This window comes from Filicampus tigris, chromosome 15 (assembly GCF_054856515.1).
Source record: "Filicampus tigris isolate MCC_2025a chromosome 15, RoL_Ftig_1.0, whole genome shotgun sequence".
Taxonomy (NCBI): domain Eukaryota; kingdom Metazoa; phylum Chordata; class Actinopteri; order Syngnathiformes; family Syngnathidae; genus Filicampus; species Filicampus tigris.
In genome coordinates this window covers 9,078,985-9,104,983 of record NC_141231.1, presented here as the reverse complement: position 1 = coordinate 9,104,983, position 25,999 = coordinate 9,078,985, and the positions used below count along the sequence as shown (strand labels likewise).

Genomic DNA, 25,999 nt, shown 5'->3' with positions numbered 1-25,999 from the left:
TACCTTATGAACTACATTTCCAAATCAAACAAGTAGTAAGTACATGGGCTTCATATTGAGGAATAAAAGATTTATCAAAAATCCCACCAACATATTCACATAGAAAATCAATTTTATAACCAATTTCACAAAGCTTCACAAACGCCACCTGTGAGGCGTTTTTCTTTTTTCCTTCCTCTTTGGATTTTGTTTGCCATATCCAGATTTATTGGGAGCGTGAAGCGATTATATTTGTCGACTATGAAATGATGTCAACGTTCTTTGGAACACATCGTATTCACAGTACAGCGCAACCTCAAAATTCAAATGCTGCATAATTTTTGGGACAGATGTGCCCAGGTCATGCAAAGATCTCCATCCTCATCCTAGGAGATGTCAATTTAACACATTTTCACAGTTGTGTGACCTTTATAAATTAGAATCTCACCTTTAAAGTAGAAGTTCAGCCGATTAGTCAACTAGTTGACGAGTTGACTTTAAGACTCCGCATCGATGCTTGAAGATAAAATTGACTCATCGTTAACTCAATCCCTGACAGACATTTTCAGACCCTCTTTTACCCTAACGTTTGGAAACATTTGAAAAAAATATAAATATATTTTCTGGGATCGAATGGCTGGATTGTGAAAAGACAAATAAATTTGTCAATGGCAGTGAGTGAGTTAAAGAGGAAGTCACCCAAACCCAAACATATTTTATTCCAGAATATGTTCTATGCAGGCCCAGTAGTTGCAATACGGCATTCTGATTAATATTGCGATTGTGGAATATAAATTAAGCAGCAAAATGCACCTACTTTTAGCCATCTCAGCGGGCGGCCATTTTGTCACTTCCGTCGACTGAAAATGGCATTACAACTGCTCAGGGCTCAGATAACGACCAATCATAGATCACCTGTTTTCTGAAGCTGAGCCATGAGCCAGCAACTATGATGTCATCTTCAGTCGACAGAAGTGACAAAATGGCCGCCCCCTGAGCTAGCTAGAAACGGGTGAATTTTTCATATTCCACAAACGTAACATTAATCAGAATGCCGCGTTTGGACTAGTGGGCCTGCATGGAATATATTCTGGAAAAAAATATGTTGTGATGTCATTTTCAGTTGAGAGAAGTGACGAAATGGCCGCCCCCAGAGATGGCTAAAAATGGGTGGATCAACTCTTATTCCACAAACGCAATATTTAGCTGAATGCTTTTCAACTAGTGGGCTTGCACAGAACATATTATTGAAAAAAATATGTTTGGGTTGACTTCCGCTGTAAGGATTTGCTCTTATTTGTTTATACCCCGCTATGTTCGATCATGGTGCTACATAAAACTGTTACCTGGTGCAAAAAAAAAAAGTTGGGCACCACTGTACTGTGCTGATAAAAAAAAAATAGCAACGACGTCATCGATTAATTTGACCCGACTTTCATCACATTACAGTTGACTACAACAAATCTTACCTACTTTAAAAGTTCGACTGGTCTCACAAAACAGGCTCCTGTTTTAGTCTTTGACTCCATGCTTTATTGCCTTGTATGCACCTGTGTGTCATAACCGTTGTTCTCGTGCAACCATTGAATACTTGATGCTCTGTGGTAAAGGGCCCTTGAGTATTGTATTTCAGGTCAACCATTACCCTAATTGCTTTCAGCCACCATGTAGGCTCTCCTTATGCAACCGGGGGTCTAAATGTTTAACTACTTTGTTTTGAGGTAACAAGCTCCGTAAACGCTTCACACAGGCATGTGCGTTGTTTAAAATGTAAAATAAAACGCAGCTTGAGCCGCGTACAAAACAATACATTTAGCGCGTGGAAAGTAAGTAAGTAGGAGGCGGGAAGCAGGATGCCGGCCGGCGTTTTGTGTGTCTGTGTGTCTACATTACGCCAGGCTGGTTAGAGTTACACACTTCTGTGACAGATGTCTGCTTGTCAAAAGGGCTCGGTGTCACTCTGCTGATATGAACAACGGCCACTGAAAATTTAATTGACGCGTCTTCATGTGTTTAGGGGAAACGGATTGTGGCTTTTAAATAATTATAGATGAGTCGAGCAGCCTTTGCGGGGCCACTCCGGGGAACTTGTAGCTTGATCTGGTCTCGTCGGATCATACGAAGCAGCCTTTGACGTGTAGGAAAAGTGGCATTACACCGTACCGTCGCTGTCATGTGAAAAACACTTATCTCCATTTTTTTTTCCTTTTCTTATTTTTACATGAATGGTGTTTCCGCGTCACAGGCATCGCATTAATGTGAAAATTAAAAAAGTTTCCAAAATTGGAGAAAAGTGTCTTTCACAGGACGGCGACGATATGCTCGATTTTTCTATACTTTTTTTTGTCCTTGGCTTGAAAATGATGAAAAGTAGCGGCCGGTTTCACATTGGGGAGAAAAGACTATTCAGCAATTTAATTTTATGTATCACTGCTAAATTTACAATCTAGGTCAGTGATCCCATTAGGCCTCCAGGACTGTTTTCACCTCCATAATGAGAAATCTCAAATTAGACTAAATGGAAACTTGCTGGCAAGGTTCCGACATGAGTTTGCAATGAGTGTTCCGTATGATGGATATTACTGTATCTGCATAGTCAAGATTACAGTTATGACCTCTTTTCAACACATTTTACGTGTGATTATATTGTAGGCTATGCCGCATAACTCAAAGCATCTTAGGTTTGTTTGTGTAGGCCTACTTGGCTCGGCTAAGGAGTTGTAAATTAGCAAAAAGCTATAAAGTCTTTGTGCAGCACCCCAGTTTCATGACCTGTCTTTGAACTATGGTAAATTGCAATCCCCCTATCAAATACATGAAGGAAGTAAAATACAAGCACAGTAGCGGTCGAACAAAAAATATTCTGGGACACTGATGTCTGATTTGTTTGAATTTTCAATGTAGCAAATAAAAAATAAAGATCTCTTTTCTCAGGATCGACCGTCATTGTCCTGAAGCATTTAATAATTGTTTGAAGTTGAAGCCACAATTAATTCAGTAACAAAACACTATGGGCTCGGTTTTCCATGTCTGGCGCAAGTCTCACGCCGAGCTGCGTAAATCTGCGCGATGGCTGTTCAGGCCGCGTGTTTGTAATTTCATAGAAAAGCGCAAGACGGCAGGCGCACCAAAAATGGCGGTTTGCACTGTTGTGGGAGCCGCCGGGAATATCTTCAAGGACTCATTGTCGCTACGCCAGAGCGACCACCATGGCGCAGACCGACCTGGAAAATTGGCAAACAAGCACGGCAAGCCTCGCGCATGCACGAAAATCATCATATGACAGCATTTCCTCATGTGTCGACTACAAAAATAGAGCCAAACATTTTTTTCAAGAATATGTTCCCAGCAGGCCCACTAGTTAAAACACGGCATTCTGATTAATATTGCGTTTGTGGAATAGGTGTTAATCTACTCGTTTTTAGCCATCTTTGGGGGCGGCCATTTTGTCTTCTGTCGACTGAAAATGACATCACAACTGCTCATCAATTGGTCATTATCTGAGCCCTGAGCAGTCGTGATGTCATTTTCGGTCGACAGAAGTGACAAAATGGCCGCCCCCAAAGATGGCTAAAAACAGGTGGCTTTTGTGGAAAAAAATATGTTTGGGTTGACTTCCTCTTTAACTCTTGCATGACAAACACTTGAATTTTTGGCATATTTTTGTAGAATGTTAACTGCGCTACATAATAGGTTCGACATATTTCTTAGTGGATTTTAAATGTGAAGTGTCGTCAGTAAGACCTAGTTGTACATGTTCAAGTTACCAATAAGGCATGATGCAAAGACTGGCCATCATTCTTTAACCTATGATGTAATCATATTGTGATAGAATTATTAATGTGTCATATTGTGATGGAATTATTAATGTGTCACATTGTGATTCAATGCTGTTTTCCACACATCTCGGGTTGCTGTTGTATGAATGGGAAAGTGGGCATTCAACAGTCAAATTCCCGCCTTTGGGGTTAGCGATCAGAGTTATAACAGGACTGGACAACACCGGTGTGTGAGTGAATTGTGTAATGCAGCAGAGGTATGAAGTCTCACTTCAGTTGTCCCTAAATGTGAAGTATTTTTTTTACATCACACCAACCACTGTCACGTGACGCCTTCACGCATCTGATTGCAGGATGCTGAGTTATGACATTGTCCTAGTTTCATGGCTTCTGTGTAAATGGCATAGGTGAATAAATGGCTACCACTTCTACTGTAGCGGCGCTAATGCTGCAAATAAAAATAGGTTACCATTGGACACTGATGGCCCTTGCACGAATTCCCAAAAAATGATGTGTTATTTTCGTAGACAGGAGCGCATGTGCTCATATTAAAACTGGTGCATCTTCATTTTTGTGCCTAGGCAAGACTAGTTTTGTTTGGGAATTTTGCAGGCCACGTTGTGCCTCACCGGACATTCTGGTGGACCTGGCATTTTCTATTACATGCACGTGGCACAACTGACAAATTTGGTGACAGAAAGTAGACTCGATTTTAGACCAGGTGAAACCAGGTATAAGTCGTGGTGCAGGTTGTGTAGCGCAATTTGGTGGATTTGATCCAGGCTTGTCATACACGTTCAGGGGTAGAAGATGGCCTCCAATTGCCCACTTTGCAGCGCCCAACTTTACATCATCCGCAAGTGAAGATCTTGCAGTTCCATATAAATGTACTTTGCACGCGCCGATCTGCTTCACAGACTCAGGTGAGCGAGTCAGTTATGCTTCCGCCATGTATAGACCGTGCGCCGGTATACAATTTAAAGGGAATAAGGGGAGCCGCTTCGATTGGCCATGAAATCAAGTCAGCTGTGTTCACTCCCACAACGGTGCAAATGGACGTTAATAACGCCGTCCATCTATGAAAATACCAAAAGAAAGAAAACTCTGGGCACGAAAATAGGGCCCTGAATGTGCATGCTTTCAACTGAACACATCCAATTTATCACATGCGTGTTTTTTTTCTCCCTTAAAGGCTTCTACTTCTCATGGCAAAAACACCCCTTCGGGAATCACCTTTTGTTTGCTGACGGATACATTTTGCGAAATATCTCTTGCCAGTCCTGACGGCATGTACGCATAGGCAGAGGAGGACCTTAATGGGACCTCCAATGGGAATAGCACGGAAAAGCTATTTGACAAACGTGGTGGAAGTCGATGCAGTTTGATGGGCTTTAATCTGCAACAGGGAGAGTTCCAGATAATGTGTAAACGAGATGAGAATAGGCCTCCGCCGTGATCGGACCGCTGCCATTAGTTCAGGGTGAACACACTTTGTCTTCCTAGATAGCTCTAAATTGCACTGAAAATGATGAAGCGCAGGGAGGCGGGGCCTCAGTCGGAACGAGCATTTGTGTGTGTGTGTGTGTGTGTGTGTGTGTGTTTTGGGGAGTGATGTCGGGTGTTAAATTACAGCCACGCACAAGTCCCCAGAGAGCTGACTTCACCGGTGGCCACTGGCACCGTCCACTCTGAGGAAAGCGCTTAATGTGGCGGCAGCAGATGTTCGCATCAGTGCAAGTTGCTGTGCAGCTGAAAACGCTGACTGCACGCTGCTAATGTTGCACCTTTTTCTGCTCTTGTTTTATTCAAAGAGTCCAAGTGGTGAGAGAAATCACAGAGGTGGAAGAAAGAGAAAAGCTCCACTAGTGTCGGAATGCATGTGCATGCATTTATTGCATTTGAGTGCAAACACCACCGTCCAAAGGATTTTTAATCCGATCACATTAATATGAAAAGAAAAAAGAAAAACATTACTTTCCTGAAATTCTTGTCAGTATCCTGATTGCAGGATGTCGTGTCACTGAGTAAAAGTGCACACGGTTGCAGCTTTATCCCACTTCGCTGGGTTTTGCATAAAAGGCATAAGCAGATAAATGGTGGAAGAATAAAAGGTGCTGCTGGTGCAATTTACTGCATTTGAGTGCAAACGCCACTGCCCAAAGTGCTTTAAATCTTTTCACATAAATATGAAAAACGAGTGGCTTAAATTTACGGTCTATGTGTGGGGAAGTCACATGGAAAAACAATCAGCTCATCAACCCGGTCACCATATTTGACCAATATGCATCATTTAGTGACACATTATAAAATATGATTTTGCAGCCATTTTATTGACCTAATTTGGTCTGCCCGTGCCACCTTTAAGCAATTTCTGCCATTTAGTGGTGAACACTGTTATTACCACCTCAAACTGCTCCACAACAGTAAACACTATTTTCAAAAATTAAGTGAGGACCACTCCGTAGGTCACAAATTGCGATTGGTGAATGTGAGTGTGAATGCTAGTTTGTCTAAATGTGAATAGTCAAGTGTGTACCGTGCCTCTCGCCCAAAGTCACCTGGCATAAGATGTAACTTAATTAATGTTGGTTTGAAGCGGTGTAGTGTGGAATGAAGCTGCCCCAAGAATTACACTCACTACAACAATATAAGCATGTTGTTAAAATCCCCCCTTTCTGTCACCAGTGGATCTATGCAAAAGCTGATTTTTTTATTTTTTTTGGGGGGGGTATGTCTTAGATTTCTTTTATTGCAGCCTCTCCTGACCGTTGGCTTGCATTTTTATTGGGTTGCAGATTGTCAGAGTGAAATGCTGTAAGCTGTTTTATTGATCATCAAGCAGACACGCGATTTCTTGGCGAAGGGCTTTTTGATTCCCATTTGTTGTTATACATTAGTGTTCTTTTTCATTAATTTATACGCACATGTCGATGTTGGATCAATATGTAATTTATTCGTGTAAGTTAGACTTCTGGGGAGGAAATTTCTAATTTGGATCTCGACCTGAAACAGAATTGGATGTTGTGCATACTCACAATCAATTGTCTCCTGCATAATATTCTCGGGCCGAATCAGAAATAAGAGTCGTTGAGTAATGTGAGTTGAGAAATGTACTTTAATGACCTGAGGCCATTAGGGACATATTGTTTAGAAGCTTTAATGATTTCCTGTTGCCTGGTGTGTCACAATGATGAAAGTGTTGGCCGCTGTGCTCGCAGTTATTTATGGTGGACAACGCGGCCGATGACTGGAGGATCGCCATGACGTACGAGCGCATCTTTTTCATCTGCCTGGAAATCCTGGTGTGCGCCATCCACCCCATCCCGGGAAACTACACCTTCACCTGGAACGCCCGTCTGGCCTACTCCTACGTGCCATCCCAGACGGACGCCGACGTGGACATCATCCTGTCCATCCCCATGTTCCTGCGGCTGTACCTCATCGCCCGCGTCATGCTGCTGCACAGCAAGCTCTTCACGGACGCCTCGTCTCGCAGCATCGGGGCGCTCAACAAGATCAACTTCAACACGCGCTTCGTCATGAAGACCCTCATGACCATCTGCCCCGGGACGGTGCTGCTGGTTTTCACCATCTCGCTGTGGATCATCGCGGCGTGGACCGTGAGAGCTTGCGAGAGGTGCCTGGATCCCCCTTTTTTTTTTTTTTTCCTTCCTCTTTTTTTCTCACGCTATGCTGCGCCTCTCATCATCAAACATAGATAAGGCACAAAAATAGATCATCTCCATGCAACCAAGAGCTCAATTAGCATCCAGAAACAAATTGCACTTGAATATGAAAGGTCACACAGCATCCCAGAACGGATGCCGTGTACTTAAACTTGTTTATTAAAAGAAATGGGCTCCAGCTCACCAGCAACCCCCAAGAGGATAACTGGTATAGAAAATAGATGATTGGATAGAAATGTAAATACCTTTATTAACTATCAGACATTTGTAAAGTTAAAGAGTAGAGCAACCCAAACATATTTTTTTTCAAGAATACATTCCCAGCAGGCCCACTAGTTGAAACACGGCATTCTGATTAATATTGCGTTTGTGGAATATGAGTTAATCCACTCGATTTTAGCCATCTCTGGAGGCGGCCATTTTTTCATTTCTGTCGACTGAAAATGACATCACCACTTCCCAGGGCTCAGGTAACGACCAATCACAGCTCGTCTGTTTTCCAAAGCTGAGCCGTGATTGGTCATTACCTGAACCCTAGGTAGTTGTGATGTCATTTTCAGTCGACAGAAGTGACAAAATGGCCGCCCCGTGATATGGCTAAAAACGGGTGGATTAACTCTTATTCCACAAACGCAATATTTATCAGAATGCTTTGTTCAACTAGTGGTCTTGCATAGAACATATTCTTGAAAAATATATGTTTGCGTTGACTTCCCTTTAAGTGAATCACTGTAATTGTCGATCTGTCCATTTTACAAACCGCTTATCCTCATTCGGGTCGTGGCTAGGGTTTGGCATCCTGACTCGAGTGGAACCGTAACTAACATTCCTGTAGTTCCAGAAGCGTTAAAATTTTAAAATATCGGTGGTAAATTTCTAATTTTTCAATTTGCTAGCGGCGCGCAACAATACAAACCTCGACGGACCCAAACGAAAAAGAACTAGCAGGAAGTGTGTGCTGGCCATCGTGCTCGCGAGTTGCGATCACTACCCGGTGGAGAGCAAAGGGGAAAAATAAATAAATAAATAAATACCAATCTCCTGCTCAGTGGAACACGTGCCATAAAATAATATCGTGCAAAGGAGGTTGAAATTCAAATATCAAGGATCAAACACATCACGTTACACACAATCGAGTTGATCAGAGCGTCTCATATTCGACCTACCTGTGCTGTCTCTCATTTCGGCTGCGACCCATCAGCCTGCTACCACACCGACCGCAACGGTCAGAATCGGGATGCATGTGAAATTCTAAGAGTGAAATACTGCAATGTAATGTCTCAACATAAGGAAGGCTGCTCAGCCTGTTGCATGAATTATTTCTTGCAGGTACCACGACAACCAGGACACCAACAGCAACTTTCTCGGGGCCATGTGGTTGATCTCCATCACCTTTCTTACAATCGGATATGGAGACATGGTCCCGAATACGTACTGTGGGAAAGGAGTCTGCCTCCTGACTGGCATTATGGTGAGAATATTGTCTTTACGTAGACAGATGATGCAATAGAGTATATGCAGAGTATGGGGACAGCTGGAAAGTAAATCCACAGGTAGTGAAAATCAAAGAAAATCTTTAATTGCTTTTCACTCCTTTCCACTCTTCTGCAAGATTTTGGAGTCTGTGAGAAATGTTGTCCATTCATCCAGAACAACATTTGTGAGGTCAGAGCGAGGGACTGGCTCACAATCTCTGTTCTAGTTCATTCCAAAGGTGTTTGGTGATTTAAGTTCTTCCACACCGAGCTCATCCAAGCATGCTTTTATGGGTCTTGCTTTGGGCGCTGGGGAACAGAAAAGTGCCTTCCCCTAAGTTAACTTCTCGCACAAATTTAGAAGCCTACTTTGCTCACAATGAACTACCGGTATTCAGCAGTCTGGCCCGAACATTGATTGATTTAATCACCTATAAAAGGTGATAAAGTACATACAATGTATTTGCTCATATAGCATATGATACCATACACGCAGTTTGTTTCTGGTATTTTATGACAGGGGGATGAAGAAAACATCAACTATCACGACTACATTTACTACTACTAAAGCTACTACAACAACAACTACTCTATATAAACGTCCATTCCCGTAAACCCCGGGGTGTACTGAATCCTACAAAAATTGTCATTTGCCCGTTCATATCTGTATATAATCTTACACATTATTTTCAAATGGCTTATGAGTTATTGAAATGAAAATGAGTTGCATATAAAGTGGCACTCGACTGCCTATTTCCCAGGGCGCAGGCTGCACCGCCTTGGTGGTGGCCGTGGTGGCGAAGAAGCTGGAGTTAACCAAAGCTGAAAAGCACGTTCACAATTTTATGATGGACACCCAGCTCACCAAAAGAGTGAGTCATCCCTCCACGCCCGCCCGCTTCTGTCGCCCCGATCACTTGCACGGGATTATGATTCAGCGTGTGTTTTTCTGGGCCCTTCAGGTGAAAAATACGGCTGCGAATGTTCTCAGGGAGACGTGGCTCATCTACAAGAACACCAAACTGGTGAGGAAGATGGACCATGCCAGAGTCAGGAAGCACCAGAGGAAATTTCTCCAAGCCATTCACCAGTAGGTGCCCCGCTTCTCACACGCTATGCCCACTCCTTTCATTCAGCCAAACCTGAATCCTGAATTGTTTGACACCTGTAGCAAACTAAATGAGCGCTTGAATTTTTTTCTTGACTCACTTTCATTTCGCAGCTAGAGTTGATCTGGCTTTGTGTGCTCTCTGCGACACGCATTAGAATATGCAAAGGCCATAAACGTATGTAAATCACTCTCGCCGCCACATTAGTATAAGAGGCTTTTGTAATCCATTTATATTAAGAGCGGCGTTGGAGTAGTCGGCGTCAACGCTGTTTGAACAGGCTTTTTCTCGGATGGAGTTGTAAATGTTGTGTGTATAGGGATGTGTGTGTTGCTGTGGTGGTGAGACATCATCACGACTCATTTTGCTGTGTGAGGTATTGATTCATGTGTTACTGTCACTCCGGATGCATCCAGTCTGGCGCCAGCCTGGCCTGAGCGTTTTGTTTTTATGCTTTTTCCTAACGGGCTCATTCACACTCTTACCTGGCAGCTGCTCTTTCAGCCCGAGCCCCCGAGGACGGCCAAAGTGCGCTGGGACTCCACTAAAGTATCGATCGTAGCCTCACCTTGCTCGTGTTTTTTCTCCATTGACACAGAGGCTTCTTTCAGCAGCAATCAGCTCAGTGCTTTGTTCAACTAAAGGTGACTGACTGTGCTCTTATTTAGTTTTAGAACCGCACTATGTGCTGCTGTTTGTATGTTTGGTTGCTCCCTGTAGTTTGATGTCTGTAAATGGGCCTTTGTGTGTGACTTTTATTTGACATCCGTTTGTGCTTTTAAAGCAGAAGTCAATCCAAACATACTTTTTTCAAGCATATGTACTATGCAGGCCCACTATTTGAAACACGGCGTTCTCATTAATATTGCGTTTGTGGAATATGAGTTAAGCAGCAAAATCCACCTGTTTTTAGCCATCTCAGGGGGCGGCCATTTTGTCATTTCTGGCAACTGAAAATGACATCACAACTGCTCAGGGCTCAGGGAACGACCAATCGCTGCTCAGCTTCAGAAAACAGGTGAGCTGTGATTGGTCGTTACCTGAGCCCTAAGCAAATGTGATGTCATTTTCAGTCGACAGCAAGTGACAAAATGGCCGCCCCCGGAGATGGCTAAAAAGGGGCGGATTAACTCTTATTCCACAAACGCAATATTTATCAGAAGGCCTTGTTTCAACTAGTGGGCTTGCACAGAACATATTCTTGATAAAAAATATGCTTGGGTTGATTCCCACTTTAAGGCTGGTTACTACACAAAATGTCTGCTGCTTTTGATGCTGACGCAACCCACATCCACATTTGGCGCCGCTTATTACTCAGGCTTCTTTTTTTTACGGTCACCTCGTGTCATTATGTCTACGCAGTTTGAAGCAATGATGACACACAGACCTCGTGCTCTCCTTTTAAGAGTTCCCTTGGCGCTAGAGCTAGATCTGTAATGGAAGCAGATTGTGTAGGGAAGAGGCACGTCCAGCTCTGTGTGCTGGTGTAGCGCTCAGCATCCTGAAGGGTTTGTGACACGCACGAGCCGCTGTGTACTGTATGTGTGTGCGTTATCTCAGAGCGCCTTAAGTATTGGCTGAACTGAGTGTGGTGCTTGTATCAAGACGAATGTAGGACAGGAAATGGCCATCAGCGAGCAGATCAAAGTAGTGAGTTAGAAAAGACTGTGCTGCCCTGTACAGTGCATTCAGACGGTATTCAGACACCCTTCAATTGTAATTGTATTATATTGTATTATAAGGGATACATTGGATTCATAATCGTCCATCCACTGTACACTTTAAAAAAACAAAAGTGTTTTTTGGGCCTAAAACAATCATTTAAATTGGAAAAACTAGAAAGATCAATTACTGCCATTTATGACAACAGCGTTAGTTAGAACAACAAAGCAAGCAAAGTGTTTGCTCCAAAACAATTTGCTGAGTTGTTTTTACTTATATCTTTAGATTGGGGTTCAATACAAGGGACAACCGGTCTGTAAACTCATTTCCTTGTTGTGAAATGAGGGAAAGCCAATTTTCACAACAGTAAATCTTGAAAACATTTTGCTGAATTTACCAACTTAAAATTGTATTGTTTTAGTGTATTGTATCAAGTTTTTCCCTTGAAATTTTGAGTTCACCCCTCTTTTTTTTTTTTTACATAGTTGTCACTGTTTTATTTGGCTTATGCTTTCAACATGGACGAAACATATATCTTCCCTGTTAGTTTGAATGAAGTCCTGACATTTTTTTCTTATAGATTACTGTCATTCAAAAGACACCAAACAGCTTATCTGAGCTAACCGTTATTAGACTATCATCTTTTGGTGAAGAACTTTAATGCAACAAATAAATCTTGTGAGTTTTGTACTTGAGCCTTCAGTGGGTGTAGCCCAACTTAATCCACCTTTTAATATCACCACTATCAAGTCGCAATCATAGAAACCAACAATACTATGTGTTTGTCCGGAAAAGGCTTTGCTGACCCTGACGGCTCACCACTGATGCGTGTACTGTACTACAACCACTAAAGTGAAGCATGGTTAGATACATTGTACTTTTCTACAATCACAACTTTTTAGCTGTATCTATTAATTTATTTATATTGAGACTGTAATGATTTTTAACATAAAACATTCTTCTGCAGGAAATTGCAAAACCCATGGCGCAGTGAACACATCGCTCAGACTGAGACATGCTAACAAACAATAGAAGAGAAGGGGCATCTTATGTATTTATTTACCTTTCTGCGTGAGGCTTTTGTTATGCAGAAGAGACTGAGAGAATTATGGAAACGGACCGTTGCAGCAAAGTGGAGACAGTGGAGTGCAATATTGTGGCGACAGGATAAGCTGACATTAGCGTTTCCTTTTGTTATTGTCATTTTTAAGCATGTATTCTTTAATGTTAAAGGGACAATGACAAATCTTGAATCTATTGTTATCCATATAAAGGGGGGTGTGGCAGTCAAGGACTCTTTTTTTGTAGACATGTGGAAATGCTGGCATTTCATGATTTCTATGCGGGTGCAAGCATCGCTGTGCCTGTTTGGGAATTTGTCAGTCCATTCTGCTCCAAGGTGGGCGGTCCTGCGTAACAAGGGTGTGTCCTTTGACATGCGGCCAGTACATCTGACAATTTGGTGGCTGAAAGTCATCCCAACTATGTGTCCGCTGAGATCACGGGCAAAGTCAGGCACTTAAGCTATCCTGCTGGCCTAATGTGATTTTGGTGAATATAAACGGGGCACAAGCAGGCATATTCTGAGCCTCGTGAATGTCTATGGATGTCTCGTATTTCATTCACGAATATGACCGCGGGCGTCAAATTCTCAAATCATTGTAGACATCAATTCATCGAGCGCATTTTCCTTATCTGTACTCTTTAGCATCTCCACGTAGAGTTGATAAACTTCATTGGGGCCCTGTTTCTTTAAATACTGATGTTGTCAAGAATTATGGGTAGCATATTTTTGTCAAGGTTGATTCACACTTTTGCCAAAAGTGTGTTAAAGATTGCACGAGCCACCTTCTCAAGCATTTTCAGAACAAACTTTCATCAAAGTACTTCCGGCCCCAAGTCAAGGACAGGCAGGTCGAGACTGTGACCATGTTAAAGTGAAAATCAACCCAAACGTATTTTTTTCAAGAAGTTCCCAGCAGGCCCACTATTTGAAACACGGCATTCTGATTAATATTGCGTTTGTGCCATATAAATTAAGCAGCATAATGCACCCACTTTTAGCCATCTCAGGGGGCGGCCATTTTGTTCTCTTCTGTCTACTGAAGATGACATCGAAGTTGCTCAGGGCTCAGATAACGACCAATCACGGCTCACCTGTTTTCTGAAGCTGAGCTATGATTGGTCGTTACCTGAGCCCTGAGCAATTTAAATGTCGTTTTCAGTCGACAGAAGTGACAAAATGGCCGCCCCCAGAGATGGCTAAAAACGGGTGGATTTCTCATATTCCACAAATGTAATATTAATCAGAATGCCTTGTTTCCACTAGTGGGCTTGCATCGAACATATTCTTGAAAAAAAATGTTTGGGTTGACTTTCCTCTTCAAGGTTCATACTATAACATTTGTGCAAATCATCCAAATGTGGTTTGGAATACTACAAGAGTATTGATACCCAAATTGGGACCCTAATAAAATAGTACTTGAAGCAGTGGTGTATAACCGAAAAAAGAAGCTGAAGGAATTTGGAATACTTTGAGAATGCACTGTGTGGCGTGCGGTGCGGCAATGTGAAACATCAAATCACGTCCTCCCGTTGTGGCAGTAAAGGATGCGAGGCGCAAACAGCTGTAAGGCCGTTAACGCTTTGTGGCACCGTCTGTCTGTTTGGCCAAGCGGAAGAGCCCCGACGTCAGCAGCAAGGTTGTTTTCGTTGCTTTAATGTGTGTGTGTGTGTGTGAGTGCGTGCGTGTGTGCGTGATGGCTTAGTGTATGAGGGGGATTGGACGCAGTGAAGAGAGCAAGCGCAGCAGCGAACAAGTGAGACTGCAGAGAGATAACAATGTGGTTGCTGAAGCAATGGGTCGAGACGTTGGAGATGAGGTTTGCGCAGCAGCCAGACTCAAGAGAAACCGATTATTTTGCCATCTGAATATATGTCTATATGATGTTGCAATAATTCATTTGTCGACTTCATGTTTTCCTTTTTTTTTTTCCTGTTTGTTGTCCACACTCAATGCAATAGAGCTCGAAAGTAAGTGTTCGCCTCACATTTGGATCCAGACCTGTTGTGTGCATGCTTAACGAGAGCTTGTCCTCCAACCCGATAGTATGACTAAAAATGACACACCCTCATTTGATAAGTGAAATTCATGCCACTGTTTGTTCTTTTTTTTTTTTTTTTTTTTTTTTTTGGTTAGCACATTTCGTGTTGCAGTCAAACCGCTTTTACGCAGATGCTCGTCAAGTGAATTTCAATTATCAGTGACGGATGGTGCCTTTTCCATTTCTGCATGGGTGTGATGACAATTTGATCTTTAATCAGAAAGCCCACTGATTAAACTCCAATCAACTGTGCTTTCATGTACCAAAGGATGACGACTAGAGCTCTACAGCTAGCTAGCGCAACATCTTTCCCCCCACATCCCTTGTGTTTTCGTTGAACAACTTTGTCAGCCGGGTCAGGGCTCGGGGGTCATCTTTCGGTGTGTGGAACCATTGTTTGGCCTGCTCCTACATTTGCAGCCTACATTTCCTCTATCTCTCTCTTGGATGGCACCGTCGCAAAGATGATCGCGGCAGCTGTCATGCATTTCCCTCTCTTGAATTTTCAGTTGGAAACCTTTAGGTCCTTTGAAAATGTACATTTATTTTTTTATTCATTTCAAACAAGGAATCTGTGTATGTGTGTTTTTCCTCTTTTATTAGTTCTTTACTCTTCATAGCAATCCTACTTAATTATTATAAACTCTGACTTTTGCGACATCTGTTATTAGGCGCAAAAAAATACAGTGGAACCTCTAATTCTCAGTTTTGATGACGAATGTCAAATGTGCAGGTCGTGGTAGCTCATATTTTTACCATTCTTTATTTCATTGTTAAAAGAACTAGTTTATGAGCCAGTTTATGAGCAGTCAGCGTATCTGCTTCTCAGTTCGTAGGTTGACGGTTCGATTCCGGGTTCCCACCTTCCTGTGTGGAGCTTAAATGCTTGCGTGGCTTCCTCCCACATTCCAGAAATGTGTACTCTACGTTCGGTTGATTGAAGACTCTAAACTGTACATAATATCGGTGTGAATGGTTGTTTTTCTATATTTTAATATGTGTGCCCCAAAATTGTCTCCAGACCCGTCCAGAGTGTATTCCGCCGCTCACGAGTCAGTCAAGAGTCAGCTGGATAGGCGCCAGCACATCTGCGAATAGAAAATAGATAGACAAAAGAAGTCATCCACATGAACTATTAATAGTTTATATTATACGAACAGTTTTTACACTCTGGGCTCTATTTCGGTGACCGGCGCAAATCTGGCTTGGCGTGCAGCGTAAATCTGCGCTGAGGCATGTTAGACCTGGTGTTGGTGATTTTTAAAAAGGTGGTTGGAGCCGTTATTAGCGTGAACACAGCCGATTTGATTCGCTAGCAATCAAAGCGGCTTCTCTCGTTCCTGTTAAATGTCTGTGCACGTAAAATGACGCAGCGATCCGTGCATGATCGGAGCATCGGAGCTCCTTCCCGATGTGGTACCAGACAACATACGTGGGTTGATACAAAATGAGCTGCTGATAACTTCTGGCAACTGAATATGCCCACGGAAGTCATATCCATCCCTAGTGGGATGATTTTAAAAGCTATAATAATAGTACAAATGACAAGAATCAAATTCACCCAAATCCCGTTAGACCAGCTACACAATTATTTCAACGTGGTCCGAGCAGGAGTAACTTTAGCCCGACTTTCTGACATCAAATTCTCATTCCGCCGGGCTTATCTTCGAGGACAGCCCCTCAGTACGCGGGAGCGCGCAGCACGGTCACCCAAATTGGCAAACAGCGACACAAGCGAGCCTTGCACGTGCATGAAAATCCGGATACGCCAGCATTTCCGCATGTGCCGCCGCCGAAAATGTTCAAAATCTGAATTGTACCACCTGGGAGCAGTTCGACTTTAGAGGTTCCATTGTATCCATTCCATTAGAGCCGTTGTCCCTTGCCGTTGCCAAGGTTAACGCGGGAGTCAAGGCGAGAGTTACGTCAGTGACTCCGTGCCTTTTTACCCGCGAGATATGCGAGGAGGGACGTGACCCCAGAGGAAGGTCAGGCCAAAGCCAGCCGCCCATCATTTGCACGGCCCAGCAACAGACGCCGTAAAACTGTCAGCTAAGATAAAAGTACGACTCGGTGGCGCAAATGTCCACGTCGTCCTTTTATGCGCTGGAGAAAATAATGAAGAGGGCTACGATAAAAGCTTAAATAAATAAATAATCGCACAGCACTAACTGGCAGTGACATGCCGAGAGACTTTGTTTCGCCGCGCCGCTCTCATGAATAGCGAGCAGATTTAGAGAAGCCGATCCTATGCACAAGCGGCCGTGACGGACGGGCGATTGACCGAGGAGAGGGGACGCGTACGGAATAAAAGGCAGGGCGAGGCGGACTCCATGCGTTGACCTCCACACCGTTTTCACCGCTATCATTCATCCTGCCGAGTCCTTTATCAACTGCAGTCAGGTTCATCTAAGGTAGAAGGCATATCATGTGTCTGCTGCACATTTGATTTATAACGAGGGTCACATTTTTGGTGTCCTTTTAGTTCCATATGAGGTGTTTTGGTGTCAAGGCATTGGTGCCTTATTGTCTCCTTTGGCGCCCTCTGCTGGTCATGTGTGCCTGTCTCCAGGGCAAAGATGCGCTTTCCAGCTTGCACAGGAGAACAAGCATCAGCACATTTAGGTCCCTCGTGGTTGTTCTGCCATTTACAGAACCAAATGATCCCATAAGTGCTTTAAATTCATCTTGCGGATTATTTTGGGAGATTGTTTTTTTTTTTTCCCCAAAAGTATTCGTGGTCAGAACTCAACAGCTGTTTTCTAAGGTCACTGAGAGGACAATAGCGAATTAATCAGGTCAGGTGAATTACAAAGAGGGCAGTAGTTGAGAAATTGAGAAACTTGAGAAATACATGTTTGGAGCAATCGATAGATTATAATAAAACATGGAATAAAAACTACTATTACTCCTTCTCCTAAAATTTAAATAATTTGTTCTTGAGAATGCAAATTAAAATTAAATGAAATATCAAGTGCCATGAGATTATAGGAATTAAATTTTAGTAAAATACAAACAATGATTTAATAAAAGATGTAAAATGCATAGTTTCCTTAAATCATTCTTCGGATGGTCAATTAAAAAAATTACATTTCAGATGCAGATTGTGTTTTAACACAAGTTAAACTAATATCATTTGCATATATTGACCACAGGAGCAGATTTTTTTTTTTTTTTACCAAAAAAACAGATACAATATCAATATTTTGCTATCTTTAAATGAATTGTTTAAGCATATTTCATCATTTGTTTGGATTAATTTTCCTTAATGAGGCCATTTCAAAACATCGCACACTGTAAAATGAATATTTTAGCACACCGAGGGGCATGAATGCAAAGTCATTCCTCTTTTCAGAACCATTCAAAAATAAACATTTGCGCAAAAGTCTCAGTCTTAAAGCGGAAGTCAACCCAAACATATTTTTTTCAAGAATATGTTCCCAGCAGGCCCACTAGTTGAAACATGGCATTCTGGTTAATTTTGCATTTGTGGAATACAAGCAAAATGCACTCGTTTTTAGCTGTCTCTGGGGGCGGCCATTTTGTCTTCTGTTGACTGAAAATGCCATCACAACTGCTCACAACGATCACGGCTGACCTTTTTTCTGAATCTGAGCCGTGATTGGTTGTTGTGAGCAGGTGTGATGTCATTTTCAGTTGACAAAAGTGACAAAATGGCCGCCCCCAGAGATGGCTAAAAACGAGTGGATTAACACTTATTCCACAAATGCAATATTTATCAGAATGCCCTGTTTCAACTCGTGGGCTTGCATAGAACATATTCTTAAAAAAAAAATTTTTAATTTGCGTTGACTTTCTCTTTAAAGAGCACTAAAAACAACTGAAGGATTATTTTGGTCTGCAGGATGTCCAATCTTTCTGCCTTTAGAAAATCTCAAAAGGTACAGTAGCTGCTGTCGAGATGTCCCCCCCCCCCCCCCCCAAAAAAAAAAAATCAAGAGACCATTGTAAACTACTTTTATAATCTTCTTTGTCAAGTGGCCGTTGGACCCGTGCCACACTAAAGTGCACTAGTGCTCCAATTGGAGTCCACTTGATAGCTGTGGTCTTGTTTGCATTAATGAAGTGACAAGCCGTACGGTAGCGCACCCCCTTCCTTCTTTCAGGCTCCTTTCCACTTGCATGCAGCTCCAACCAAACAGAGTGACCCCTGCATTATCGCTCTCTCTCTCTCTCTCTCTCTCTCTCTCTCTCCACACACATCCTTGTGCATGTCCCGGGACCGTGCTGCGTGTGTATGCCATGTGTGTGCACAAAGCTAACCCCACCCCACTATTGATGGCAGCATTCATTTATTGGCCTCTGGATGGTCTTGTGTTCAGATTGAGAAGTGTTAAAATGGAGCAACGCAAGCTGAATGACCAAGCAAACTCTCTAGTGGACCTTGCCAAGGTAAGCTATATGGACTATAACGATTCTCTGCTGCATTGCATATGAGGAAAGACCTGATACGCTTCTCTCCTTATGTGCGTGCGTTGTTGTTGTTGTTGTTGTTGTTGATGATGATGATGATGATGATGATGATGTGACGCATGCTGCTTCACTCCTCAATCAAAGTCTACAGGTGTCAAATGAACAGACAGGCGTTTCACATGTGTGCCAATTCAGGTTGTCTGCACTCACCTCTTGTCTTTTCTCCCAAAATTTGTTTTGACAAATGAGCCCCTCCCCCCCCCAGCCCCACCCCCTGTGTGTACGTGTGTGCGTAGTGTTTGGCTATTCTACGAAGAAAGAAAAAAGTTTATCTCCAGTTGCGCTAAACAGAACCTTTAAGTCAAAGACCGGGCAGTGGGCCAACCTGACACAGCAGAACCAGTAACCTGGGAAAAAGACTTTCTGGGTTCTGATGATTCACGCACACACACGTGCACACGCGCGCACACACGGATAGTGAAAGAGGGAGAGTGTTTGACATTCAAAAGAACACTGCAGTCAAACTGGATGGTGGCCAGCATGTCATGAAGTGTAATACTTGCCAATGTATCACGCTCGAAAAAAAGCTGCAAGATGCATGCAGAAGCTGGTTCTTTCCTTTTTTGAGGGTTTGAGATACTTTTTTTTTGTTTGTTTTTAAGTTTGACCTACAAAGTTTGCGCGGTACGGACTTTTTCCCATCCGTTGTAATTTACTGCTATGGTTTAGACAAAAATTGCACCTGTTGCGGAACCCAGCCCTACATTCATAAATATGACTATATTATTATTATTATTACTATTATTATTATTATTATCATCATTATTACTGTTATTATGAAAACTTCATTTCCCCAAAAAATCATCTAGAGAGTTTACTTGCATCTCTGATTAAAACATTTTGTAAAAAATTGTTGACCAGTGTCATCATTTTCAGACCAATTGAGACCCGATCTCAAAATTTTTGGGGGTCAGTGTTGACATGCGTAGCATCTTTTTGCTCCATAATGCATACAGCGGCACTTTCTCTTGCAACGCCACCTTGCTTTTCTTTAAACGCCAGCTTTTACAGATGCCACTTTGGCTCTGCAGGTAGCACGCGTTGAGCTGAAGACATTTCCTGTGACACATAGTGGTATCATAGTAGAGATATTTAACAGAGATGGGCATATTACTAAAGTTTGCTGGTCCGTCATTCGTTATTCCGGAAAAAAAAACAAAAGGTTCAACAGATGAAAAATCCATCCATCCATCCATTATCTGAACTGATTTGCTATCGTGTTGTCTTGCTGCTCAAACAGCTTTACACTCACACACATTTGACATTTGACATAGCATACACTTATTTGCCAATCTATTGAACTGTTAAGTGGGAGCCTGCTGCCGCTTTAACTCTTACAAGTTTTACTTGAAAGTTTTAAGTTACCTTAACCAGAATCCCGTGTCACATTGTTGCCAAAGGTACAATCCTGGTGGATTCAAATGCTTTCTAGTCTTTGTGCAAACCGAAATAAAGTTAGTTTCCATATCAATAAATGAATGTCGCTTGTTTGTTCGACTTCACCTTCGCCTTTTTCTTCTTCTTCTTCTGTCTTTTAGCAGTTGGCAAACAACCTACTGAAATGGAGTCTGCAAAATACCATTTCACAACTTGCTAACCCTACTCTTTCCAAAAATAAACATAGAAATGTAAAACTTAACTCACAAGAACATCTCTGTAAAACTGTCTCGGTATTCAAAGCTACTTTATTACCTGAGCTGGGCATTCCGCCTATGTGACGGACCGGTCTGCCAGGAAACTTTAAAAAATAGCCGGAATAAGCATAGTCGGAAGCCCATTTTTCCCCGTCTATGTAATCGTCTATTTCGGACTTGACCAGGTTAGTGATGATTACACAGCTGGATGAAAATCCACTTGAATCTGTACTTAGTCCGTCTTTTTTTTTTTTTTTTTTTTTAAGTTTCCGTGTATCGTTTACGTTAACAAAACGGGCGTCCATCAGTGACGGACAGACGGAATGCCCTCCTCCTATATTTACAACCATGAGGTGTGTTTTTATTTCAAGTAAGTGGATGACAACCTGTTTATGACAAGATTAGTCCAAAACGCTCTCACTCTCTTTTTCAACAGTCATTTTTCAACGTGACAGTGTTTCCCAGAGATGATTTTTTTTTCGGGGGGGGGGGGGTTGACTTCCCCCAGCCCCAGAACATTTTTTTTGTAAAGGTGTGTGTGAACAGATGCACCAGACCAGCGGAAAGTATACAGCGAAAGTCAGCGGCACCTTTTTTGTCAAGTCAAGGTCACACGGGCTAATGTGCTTCAACATGAGTACCTGCTCATATAACAGCAGCCCTTGTGGCCCGTGTCTCCTCCAGCAAATATACTGTTGCTGCTCCTGCAGCCTGCTTGCGGTGGCTACAGCTGTAAAGATAAGTCATGTGCGCGTGTTATTGAATGTGTCTCCAAGCATATTGGACGTGCTGTTCTGCTTATAACCTTTACTCCTCTTTGGATACACTCTGTTAGTTCTTACTGCTTTGGGGGTTGATGCTTTTTACTTGGCTTTGCTGATCAGCTATTAGCTTTTAGTAGCAGCAAGGTTATTTTACATAGGTGGCGATAACCTGACATTGACTGTTTCGGTTTAATATAGTATGTGCTTTGCCTTTTTTATTGGGCGCTCATTGAGTTAGACCAGTCAAAATATTTATATTTGATTTATGTATTTATGTTTGATTATTTATATACAGTATATTGGCGTATAGCTAATAATACAGTGGAGCAAAATCTGCTCCATGATGCTGGTTGACTTAATAATTTTCTTAACAAATTTTCCTCTCGGAAATAATGGAAATTGAACCAATTTTAACGTGTCATAATTGTTTAATATTTAAACTTATTCACTGCCATTGATGAATTTATTTGTCTTTTCACAGTCCAGCCATTCAATCCCAGGAACCTGTTTGTGTATTATTTTTTTCAAACGTTAGAGTAAAAGAGGGTCTGAAAATGTCAGGCAGTAAATGAGTTAACTGTGTATACAATGTTAAAAATAATTGTATCATGTTTAACTGTCATACAAGTAGGAAGCCAATTTCATCATTGTATCATGACTAAAATAAACTGCTTACCCATTAGAGACATAATAATGGTTAACATTTTTTAAAATAATTTTGAAAATATATTTATTGATTATAATTTGTTAATTGGAGATGAAAGTACTATTTTCTAGATGATTTTTTTTCACACGGATTCTGCCTAGTGAAAGTTTAGTCGGACTCGCCGAAGGATGGCCGTTTAAAATTAGAGGCGGACCGGCCTATAGACGGGTACTATTGTTTTCCCCCCGGAAAAAAAGGCGATTGACGGACGACGGAATTGTACCCACGCTGCAGACGGATGACAAATAAAGGACACCGAATTTTTTGTAAAATGCCCAGCTCTGATAGAAAGTGTTCCGGAAGGTGTTTGCAGAGTGATGCTGTCCCATAGTGGCGGTTGATGTATATTGCTGGAAGCAGTGAACTCAAGTGAGCTCAAGTCTCACGTTAAGTCACACATTATGATGGTTTGAATTTCAAGATTTGTTTGACTCCTAAGAGGAGTCTTAATTATAGTGAAGTGTAAATTGTACGTCTTTAGGGCATTCCGCTGTATTATTGCTAGGCCTGTCACTTTTGAATATTTTTAGAATTGATTATTGCTTATTTGGTAACGTTCAATGATTCAAAAAATAATAATAACTAAAAAAAATAATTTCGGCACTATCACATGAGAGGGATTTGTGTTGTGCTCACCACCTTTTTCTTTTTTAGTCTCAATCAGTCTCTCTTGAGTGACTACAGGGATCAGAGAATAATTACTGTTGAGAGGCTGGACTCAAAGGATTTGGACAATTTATGTTAAACAATGGCTCTAATCGATTGCTCGATTATTAAAGTTCAATTTGATAATCGATTGGTTGTGGATTAATTAATTAATTTGACACCTCTAATCATTGCCTTTCTTTTTTTGCTTGGTTGGATGAAATTGCATAGTTTTACTGCCTTGTGAAGCCTCCGCTCTCTTAAAGGATTCATATTGAGCATTTTATTTGAAAACAGTTTGCAGGGTTTTTAATCATTTGTGACACACATTTGTCGAAATAAACCACACTTTACAGATTACGCTATTTCTCCTTGCTGAAATCAGCCAGTTTTTGCCCATCTATTGCTGGGCCAATGACTAGTCAGACTTGTCACTATGACAACCAGGGGTGGAGCATGAGTCTTGCGAGTAAAGTTTCTCCTATTTGAGGCAGCATCTAATGCACTACACAAATTAGTGATTTTATAATCAGGATCTATTTAGGTATATTTCATTTTCAATTTTTGTTGTTTTTCTGATATGAATGATGTATTTCTGCTACCTCCGATTACATTATGGATATTACAACTATAGCTGCTCATTCGATAAAATGTTGAAGATATTTTTATGTGCAGTCTAAGTATCATTCTTATTTCCTTCCTTTTCAGGAATGGACAGTCCGCCGGCTGCATTTGCGTCTCGTTATCAAAGCAGAAAGTCGGCGAGGACTGGGAAAAGCCGCGTGTGAAGCTAATGCTGTGTTTCCTCTGCCTTGTCCCAGACTCAAAACATCATGTATGACATGGTGTCGGACTTGAACGAGCGGGGAGAGGACATGGAGAAGAGGATCGCGTTGCTGGAGACCAAGCTTGAGACTTTGCTGAGCAACCTGCAGGCTCTGCCCGCACTCATCAGCCAGGTGATCAGCCAGCAGCACAGGGACTTCCTGGAGGTGCAGCTGCAGCCTTACGACAAACGCAGCCCCGAACGCTCGCAGTCGGCGTCGCGGCGGCGCTCGGCCTCCACGGCGCCGCCCACCTCCTCTGAGAGCAGCTAGGGTCCGAAGGGAAGGCCTCCATTGAAGACTTTTGCCATCATATGGCCAAGTTGCATTTATCTTAAAGCCTTATGGCTTCAATGAGTATTATCCCAATTCTGATGACAGAATCCAATGATAGTGGATACATGCAGTTTGTTTTTTAGTTCTTGCTTTCTATTACCTCAGTGTTGGCATGGCGCTTCCCTCAGTAAAGGCCTGTCATGGAGTGGGAAACTACTGCACTAAAATAGTGCTTCTCACTGGAAAATGAGAGCGATATTGGGGGAGAGTTTTGAGCTGGATGGGACTGGAATGACAGCAGAAGGCAAATACAAGAAAGTGTAATCTTTTAGGTTAAAGCCAGCATCAACATCAGTGCCCTGTAGAACAGTGGCATGCAGAGCTGTAGTCGTACCCGGCCGGGGCCAACTTTTTATATCCCCGCCCAAGTCTGAAGTCTTAAAGGGGAAGTCGTCCCAAACGTATTTTGTTCAAGAATATGTTCTGGGCAGGCCCACTAGTTGAAACAAGGCAATATGATTCATATGAAATATGAGTTAAAGAGGAAATCAACCCAAACATATTTTTTTCAAGAATAGTCAGCAGGCCCACTAGTTGAAACACGGCATTCTGATTAATATTGCCTTTGTGGAATATGAGTTAAGCTGCAAAATGCACCCGTTTTTAGCCATCTCAGGGGGCGGCCATTTTGTCATTTCTGTCAACTGAAAATGAGGGCTCAGGTAACGACCAATCACAGGTCAGTTTCAGAAAACAAGTCAAGCAACTGTGATGTCATTTTCAATCGACAGAAGTGACAAAATGGCCGCCCCCAGAGATGACTAAAAATGAGTGGATTAACTCTTATTCCACAAAGGCAATATTTATCAGAATGCTGTGTTTCAACTAGTGGGCCTGCATTGAACATAATATTAAAAAAATATATGTTTGGGTTGACCTCCACTTTAAGTATAAGACCGAGTACAGTGAACTCCTGCATATTTGCAGCTTGGCACTCTCGCATTAACCTATTCACGGATTGTTTTGGGCAACGTGTCCTCTGTTATTTGCCAAAAAACTAACCTATTTGCTGTTTTTGTGCTCAAGCCAAAGCAATGTCTAAAAGTATCACTGGCACCATCTGTTGGTATCTTGGTGTCAAGTAACAATGTTGAACTGAGGGGCCATTTATTCAGGTTGAAGCCTTGTCGAATTGGGGGGGGGGGGATGCAATGCTGCCATCTCGTAGCATCTCTAGGCAAAGCTTTGCAAACCTTTTTGTATGGGCGGGGGTTCACTGTACTGATGACATTTTGAATATGTAAACGCAGATGAAACATGAATGAACATATTGTTCAATGAACCAAATGTATTAGTTTATTTTCGCCGACTGAAAACTCCCAATCACAAAACTCTGCACTACTTCTGACAATTCTTACCTCAGCTGTAAGAAATTATTTTTCAATGCTTATTAAAGCCCGGTTGGTTTGTCACCCCTGTGACAGTGAAGACGTGAGTTGTTAATTCATTTTAGTTTTGAAAATGACCTTTGACAATTTCGAAACTGGTGCATCCATCTGCAACTACGCATGCAGTCGATCAACTTGAAAGTCTATCAACATTGGTGAGATTTTACGAACATCCAATGCTGTAATTTCGGCTGTTTGGTTTCCTTAAAAACGTGTCAAAATATTTCAGTGAATCTAGTGTATTTAGTGCATATAGCAGTGCGTATATGTATTATTTTTCACAATATCAGATATTCAATGAACTTTATGGAGTAGTGTATAGTGACTATCTACACAATACACTATCTACACAGAAATATTGTGGCATTAATGTGACATAACACACGGCCCCAATTACAGCCGTAACATTTATTT

At 42.0% G+C, this 25,999-nt stretch overlaps 1 protein-coding gene across 3 annotated transcripts in view; it reads left to right on the top strand.

Moving 5' to 3' along the window:
- Window positions 1–25,315, top strand: part of kcnn2 (potassium calcium-activated channel subfamily N member 2) — a 33,881-nt gene extending 8,566 nt beyond the window's left edge. For 2 of the 3 annotated variants that reach the window (XM_086053221.1, XM_086053220.1), the window contains exons 3-7: window positions 6,977–7,395; window positions 8,774–8,915; window positions 9,681–9,791; window positions 9,882–10,009; window positions 23,859–24,029. In XM_086053221.1, coding sequence (XP_085909347.1) covers window positions 6,977–7,395; window positions 8,774–8,915; window positions 9,681–9,791; window positions 9,882–10,009; window positions 23,859–23,895 — 837 coding nt within the window. In that variant the 3' untranslated portion in view covers window positions 23,896–24,029. Of the gene's footprint in view, window positions 1–6,976; window positions 7,396–8,773; window positions 8,916–9,680; window positions 9,792–9,881; window positions 10,010–14,714; window positions 14,724–19,137; window positions 19,208–23,858 lie in introns of all 3 variants that reach the window. The other variant, XM_086053222.1, reaches the window with a different exon arrangement.
- The last annotated feature ends 684 nt before the right edge of the window (window positions 25,316–25,999 follow it).